Source organism: Myxine glutinosa, chromosome 2 (assembly GCF_964187855.1).
Source record: "Myxine glutinosa chromosome 2, kmMyxGlut1.1, whole genome shotgun sequence".
Lineage (NCBI taxonomy): Eukaryota > Metazoa > Chordata > Myxini > Myxiniformes > Myxinidae > Myxine > Myxine glutinosa.
The window spans coordinates 87,926,252-87,934,481 of record NC_136262.1 but is presented as its reverse complement, the minus strand read 5'-3'; the positions used below and the strand labels follow the sequence as shown (position 1 = coordinate 87,934,481).

Here is an 8,230-nt window from a genome sequence, read left to right as displayed (position 1 = left end):
TAGGGGGTGCTTACCTTAATTCGTTGTGTAGGGGTGCTTAACTTAATTCTTTGTGTATATATATATATATATATATATATATGTATACATAACTGGGCAATAATAATAATCAGGCTACATTCGTTGAGAGATGATCCGATCTCTTCGTTATTTTTCATTATTCATAGCACATCTATTCAATATCAACTGCTTGTAGACTAGGAAGGTTCTAAATAAAGGAAAATGACATTTTAGTCAAAAGTAATCACAATATTAATGTAATCCAGGAAGTTTTTGTTGCATTTACAAAAAGCTTTCTGAGTACGAATCCAAGGCACCCTGCTGGCATTTATGCATCATAAATGGAATAAATAAAAAAGGAGAAGTCAGACATCATCATCATCGCTCGTATTCAAGTCTGAATGAATCGGAACGTGGATCAGAAAACGAAACTGCCATTTTACAGTACTTTGACTCCGAATTTGTTCCGATTGCACATGCACAGAGAGCAGTGAGATAATTGTTTACTCTGCCTGACAGTCAAATAAAATTGAAAATCATTCCAAACAGGAAAGTTACTGTGTTTAGCAACGTTATATAGGACACAAACAACAAGCACGAATATCTAATGTAACGTTTTCAATAAGGTGGTGTAAAAGACACTGCGTAAACTTCCCAAAAAATTTCTACAACCTTTAAAATCGTGTTTTAATTCGAATTCCACAATACACTTAAACACTGTAGAACAAAATTGGCTTTTTGCCATTTTCAAAACCCTTCCGTTTAGCAGGACTTGGTCAAAACATTACGTCATTTTGCGTCATAACGGCCAATCAAATTTGCCACTCATCGACCCCACCCATGTCCTTGTTTCTCAAGACAGCATGGGTTAATGTGTTCTATGAACTCTTTAGTTATTATTATTGTTGTTATTAATAATACTAGGGCATGCCCGTACTATATATAAGCTAGGACGTGCCCGTACGTGGGTGCCCGTTCCTTGCCAAAAAAAAAAAAAAAATTTGTGTAGGGGTGTGTGTGTGTAAACATCCTAGGGCGTGCCCGTACGTGGGTGCAAAAAAACATGCGTGCAAACAACAACAACAAAAAAAAACTTTGAAACCACGTGGCAGTAACGACCACAGAACCCCCCCCCCCCCTCTATTTACATGAATGGTTTGGTCCATTCGCAACGACCACAGAACCCCCCCCCCTCTATTTACATGCAATGGTTTGGTCCAAAGCGAACGGTTTGGTCCATTCGATGTGATTCGATGATTCGATGTGAATGGTTTGGTCCATTCGCAACGACCACAGAACCCCCCCCTCTATTTACATGAATGGTTTGGTCCATTCGCAAAGCCAAAGCGAACGACCACAGAACCCCCCCCTCTATTTACATGAATGGTTTGGTCCATTCGCAAAGCCAAAGCGAACGACCACAGAACCCCCCCCCCCCCCCCCTCTATTTACATGAATGGTTTGGTCCATTCGCAACGCCAAAGCGAACGGCGAACGGCTAAATCGCCATAGCTCGGTAAGTACTTGTCCGATTAATATGAAACCTTGAAAAGGCACATCCTCGGGTCCCCAGCAATATACCTGGCAAGTTTCAAGTATATCGGACCGGTAGTTGTCGAGAAACAGCGGTCACAGACAAACGTACAGACGTACAAACGTACAGAGATTACTGGAATTATAGATAGACTAGGGCATGCCCGTACTATATATAGGCTAGGACGTGCCCGTACGTGGGTGCCCGTTCCTTGCCAAAAAAAAAAAAAAAAAAAAATTTGTGTAGGGGTGTGTGTGTGTAAACATCCTAGGGCGTGCCCGTACGTGGGTGCAAAAAAACATGCGTGCAAACAACAACAACAAAAAAAAACTTTGAAACCACGTGGCAGTAACGACCACAGAACCCCCCCCCCCCTCTATTTACATGAATGGTTTGGTCCATTCGCAACGACCACAGAACCCCCCCCCTCTATTTACATGCAATGGTTTGGTCCATTCGCAACGCCAAAGCGAACGGCGAACGGCTAAATCGCCATAGCTCGGTAAGTACTTGTCCGATTAATTTCAAACCTTGAAAAGGCACATCCTCGGGTCCCCAGCAATATACCTGGCAAGTTTAAAGTATATCGGACCCGTGGTTGTCGAGAAACAGCGGTCACAGACAAACAAACGTACAGACGTACAAACGTACAGAGATTACTGGAATTATAGATAGATTATAGATAGATAACGTGCTTGGTGCATGACACACCCTTCCATTGTATGGCTCGATGTAAAATTTCATTGGGAGCTGCGGTTGTTTATAGAAACACAAAATCAAAGTTGGCAGCACATACAAAATCAGCACGTCATGCCTTTTACAAAATAATTACAGTAATAAGTCAAGGCATTTTACAACAATGATAATTACATAGTGGGTCATCTGGATGTTAATTAAGTCCTTTAAATTTTGACAGAACGATAACTCACAACGAAACAAGATCCGTGTGTGGTGCACAGAGAGCTCTCAAGCCCATGCTTTATTTTATGACATGAGTGCTGTTCCATGTTTAACAATCCACTCCCATAATCCCACCCTTCTGGCCCTCACCATTTCTGGTCCCCGGAGTTATGCTGCTGCACGGTGTAGCCAAACTGTGCTTTGGCAGGTCCATGGAAGACCACAGGATTGGAGGTATCCAAATTGAAAGCCGCCACGCTGAGCCAGTATGCCGTCGTATAAACTGTGCGCACACACAAAACACACACCACACTTGTAAAATCAGGCTATTTTCCTCCAAGGCCTTGTTCAGTGTGCCCTAAAGACAGTCGTGTTGCTGTTGTTATGTGCCATCCAGATTTCAGGAAAAAAGAGCACGGAAAGGGTAAGTGATGTGAACAGGCCGAATGCTCTGAGGTTATAGTGATGATAATGAAAAGGCCCATTCACTCCATTCACTTTCACAATACAAGGGGCATTGCTTCTCTCGAAACCATCCCCAACAGACGGAAATATCCAAAATAGTACAATGTTGTCATGATGATAACTATTTCACTCCAAAGTAAATCTAATTAACACCACCAATGAACATCAAAATAATGACAATTCCCATAGTAAGATGTGATAAATCAATTGTTACCCTTGATATATATATATATATATATATATATGACAAATTATTGGGATCCTAGGTGAATAATAATAATAAACATGGGACGTGTTTTGCTTGAAATGGGGTTTCAACTCTAACATTTCTGAACAAGTCTTCCGTAAACTACAAGGGGGATGTTTTTGTGCAAATAATTCAAACAGCAAGGGACTTGATTTGTGGTGAGAAACTCAGATTCCAGAAGCTTGCATAACATGCCATTTCACAGTGACGCGCAAATGATGTTTAAAAAGGCCCACGGCCTACACAAGTCGAATTTTCTTTGCATCCCAAAATGAGAGAGGAGAATGTCTAAAGACTTTTCTTGGCACAAAATGTTCCCTTTGGAGATGGACGACGAGTAGATGAATTTCCTCGATTCCCGGGGTTTGCCTGCGAGCAGATGTCCAGATGTTTTTCGAGCCGAGCTTGGTTTCGTCTTAGTGACACCATGGCCTGCAATGGAGGCTAAGCCTGGGAAAATTACCACGTGCTGGAAGATTAAGAAAACACATGATGAACTGCATGAAGAACAAGAAAGAGCAATCAGAGATTGCACACCCTCCCCGGGACATGTTTGTGTGCTGTATTTTGTGTGGTGTTTATTAGCTGCTGTGTTTGTGTGGTTTATTCACGACATAGATTCACGATCAATCCAATATGGCTGCCGAACCACGTGACCGATGACATCATCAATTTTAACTCTCCCATAAAATTTTAGTGCAGATCACGCTCAAGGAATATCAAACTGATAGGATCAAGCGTTCTACTCGTCTAATTATGACGTCATAATGAAGGCACCATCATGAAGACAGTGAGCCATGTTTCAATTTTTTTTCCATGGAGCGGTTTCGGAGATATAAAGGCGCAAAGTTTTTCAGTTTTTCCAAGATGGCGCAAGTACCATGTGACCTATAACATCATAATATCAGTAAAACATTATACAGGAGGTGTCCTATGGTGAAAAATTATTTGCGATTGGACCAACGATTGCATGGACTAAAAGACTAAAAAAAGGTTTCACAGACTAAAATTGGACTAAAAGCATACTCATGTTCTGTGCGGGCAGACAGACAGACAGACTGGCCCGCATGCAATACCCTCTCCTCTGGCGAGGTAATTAAAATTGATTTAAATCATAAAGATGGAATCATCATTATTATTTCATATGCAGCCTGTGGTTGCTGGTTGCATCATTTATGGGAGTGCGGTGGTGCTGCTGATGCAGGGCCCTCTGTTTCCAGTAAGCTGGCTCTCATTTTGCTGACCTCGGAAGGATGATAGGCCGAGTCAACCCACTGGTGTTAATTCAACGGCACGACATACACTCAAACTCAACACCCGAAGATCTCAAAAGCCAGCTATCTTAACCGTTAAAGCAACACCAGGCTTAAAGACGGAATTATTCTACACCTCGAGGTGCTCAGCAAAAGCGCAGATTCCTCGTTGCACAAACCAACTAGATGGTATTCATAGAATACTTACCCTGCGCAGTAACTTGTTGCGAGGCAACTCTTCTGTTTTTGAACATTTTTTTCTTTGATCCAATATGGCTGACAGACCACGTCAGCGATGACATCATAAATTTATATTCTCTAATATAATTGTTGCATAGATTACGCTCAATACATTTCAAACTGATCAGACTGAGTGTTGTCCCTGTCGAATTATGACGTCAGAATTAAGGCACCAATGACGTCATCGTTAACAGCACCTATTCCCCATATGGAGTTATTTACAATGAGCTATGTTTAAATTTTTTTCATGCAGCGGTTTTGGAGATATAGAGGTGCAACGTTTTCCAGTTTTTCCAAGATGGCGCCTGTACCACATGACCTATGACGTCATGATTATCATTAAAATATTCTAAAGGAGGAGGCGCTCCTATGGTGAAAATTTCGTGTCCATCAGACCAACAGTTGCAGAATTTTTTTAAAATAATGATCGGATGGATAAGTGTTGTATTTGTCGAATTATGACATGATAACGAAGGCACCGATGACATCATCATTAACATATCTTATTCCTCATGGGGAGTAGTTGACAATGGCCCAGATCTCAATTTTTTCCATGGAGTGGTTTCAGAGATAGAGGTGCGAAGTTTTCCCAAGATGGCGCCTGTACCACATGACCTATGACGTCATAATAATCATTCAAATATTCTACAGGAGGAGGCGCTCCTATGGTGAAAATTTGATGTTAATCGGACCAACGGTTGCCGAGAAAATGAATTTTTAAAATGCAGACACGGCACACGTACGCACACGAATGCTTAACCCCGCTTTTCGTTTCGCGAGCGCAGGGTAACAACACGTGTTACCATTCACGGTGTTTAAAATAACCATCAAATTGGCCACACAACACAATCCCTGCGGAGGATTTAACTCTGGCCGTCCCAGGTCCAGCTGGAGATTCCATTACATCTGCACCCCGCGTGCTTCCGATAGAAATCGGTGGGTGTACCGCACGTGCGAACACTTGTAAAGCTGTACCGCTCTGTACCGATGGAACACGGGACGTCACATCAGTATCCCTCCACGAAGGATTGTCCGAGAGACTTTTAACAATCGGAGCATGTGTGGTCTCTCCTCTCCATGGAAAATGCTGAAAAACTGCAATCGCTGCAAAAGTTTGGAGACTCAGTTTCCGACCACTCGTTGTTAGGCGGAACTTCTAAAACTTGCCCATGGTATAAATAAAAAGTTTCAAAGAAGTGTGAGAAATGTGCATCAACACAGTAGAAAACAGGCAGATGTTCTAACTCTAATAATTTCTTGAAAGGACAACCTGCCTCATCACGTGATTTAAAAAAACAAGACGGCAAGGTCGGGATATGTGTGCACTGTTGGACTTTCTGTTGCTCCTCAAAGATCCATTTGACTGGAAGTTTGGCATCCTTGTAAAGGCCAGGCAACATTTTAATCTGTGATGCTGCTTCTGGAATTCATTGCCATAATGCCCATTGCATGCCATGGTGCTTGTGTGGGTTTTCCTGTTTACAGACACATGCGGCCCAAAGCAGCTAAAAGTGGGGGGAATTATTCCTTGTTTGGTTCTGTCCTCGGCTTCTTGTCCGGCCAGAATGTCACGCGTGATGGCGAATAGAACGTAACGCTGCTGTTGTGTTATGAAATCCTTCCGAGGTATGGGCCATCATATATGGTGCTCAGCTTTGATGAAATTGTTTTTTGGTATTCACAATTAATAAGAAAGAGAGAGAGAGAGAGAGAGAATGAAGGAGAGAGGGAGAGAAAGACAGATTACAAAGGAACACATGAAACTTGTATGCCAGACATTACATTACATCTTATTTAGAGTCTGCAAACAATATTGGGTTTTCACCTCTTATTGGAGTAACAAGAGGCTGAGAGGACAACTTAGACGTACGCACACTCGCCTCTTAAGCTGTCTAGCCCAGGTTCGAATCCCGACCCGGCTATAAACTGCCATCCTGGTGTTTTACAGCTTGGGTGATACATCAGGGTGTGCGCCGTCCCTCGGGTGGACATCAAACAGGCCTCCTGTCTGCCGGAATTAGTAGGTGGACGTTAAAGATCCCACGGTGCCCTTCGTGAAGAGTAGGTGAGCCATGTCCGGCACCCTGGAAAAAAATAGAAATTCCTGCCCCGGTTGACTGCTTGTAATGCAATGGCAAACCATCCAGCATAACCCTCGACCAGAGACTTCCAGTACCGAGACACTGTCAAGACTCCCAAAGTATGAAACTGATGATGAGGATGATGATTATTAGAGTAAAAGAGGCTTACAGATTTAGTAAGATCCGTTTCACCATCCACCCAGATTCTCATTCTTGTATTTATACTGTGATGTGAAAATCATGAATGGTTTACCATCTGTCAATGGATTTCAGACTCTGCAGATCTCAAACATCTGGAACTGGCATTTGGAAATTTTAAGCACTCGAGTTGCTGGGAACGAGTATTCAGTTATAATGTTATATACGATGACCTTTAGCAGCATTAATCCACAATGAGCAGGTCCACACTTTGGACCAGTTCAAAGGAGAATGCCACACATCTGAGCCGTGGGGAAATAATGGGGGCGGACGGTGAAAGTGAATGCACAGCAACTGTGTTATGTCGTGAGCAAAATGTTGTTTAAGCGCACACTTTCTTGTTCAGATTGCAAGGCTCACGAAGGACGTGTGCGTGCCTCGGAGAGTCTTTCACCCAAGCAAGAGAGGGAGACAAAAAAAAATCCCAAGGAATAGATGTGTTCTAACTTAGCTGACCTCGAGAGCTTCAAGGGACGGAATAAAACACTGAGAATACATCGAGTTGGCCATGAATTTCATCTCTTATCAGTCGGCTCGCACAGTCTTCTTTTACTCTCTCGTGGAAAAATGATTTGTTACTACCACTGCTACTACCACTACTGGTAATACTACTACCACTCCTACTAATACTACTACTATGACTGGTACTACTACTACAGGTACTACTATTACTACTCGTAATACTACTACTAATACTACAGGTAATACTACTATCGGTACTACTACTACTCGTAATACTACTATTACTACTACTACAAATACTACTACTACTACTACTACCATCACTACACGTAATACTACTACGATTGGTAATACAACTACTGGTAGTACTACCGGTAATACTACTATCGGTACTACTACTACTAATAATACTACTATTACTACTACTACTACTACTACTACTACCATCACTACTCGTAATACTACTACGATTGGTAATACAACTACTACTACTGCTAATACTACTAATGCTAATACTACTACCAGTACTACTACTACTACTACTACTACTACTACCACTACTACTACTACTACTACTACTACTACTACTACTACGACTAGTAATACTAACACTAATACTATTACAAATACTACTGGTAATACTACTACCAGTACTACTACTACTACTGCTAATACTACTACTATTGGTAATACTACTACTATTACGCCTCGTAATACTCCTACTACTGGGACTACTACTACTACTGGTACTACCACTCCTACTAATACTACTACTATGACTGGTACTACTACTACAGGTACTACTATTACTACTCGTAATACTACTACTAATACTACAGGTAATACTACT

The 8,230-nt window shown here is 41.9% G+C and overlaps 1 protein-coding gene across 2 annotated transcripts in view; it reads right to left on the bottom strand.

Moving 5' to 3' along the window:
- The window catches only part of LOC137421615 (integrin alpha-11), a 140,662-nt gene that overhangs the window by 111,301 nt on the left and 21,131 nt on the right, over positions 1 to 8,230 (bottom strand). For both annotated transcript variants that reach the window (XM_068107841.2, XM_068107842.2), the window contains exon 2: positions 2,585 to 2,717. In XM_068107841.2, the coding sequence (XP_067963942.2) occupies positions 2,585 to 2,717 (133 nt within the window). The remainder of the gene's footprint in view (positions 1 to 2,584; positions 2,718 to 8,230) is intronic.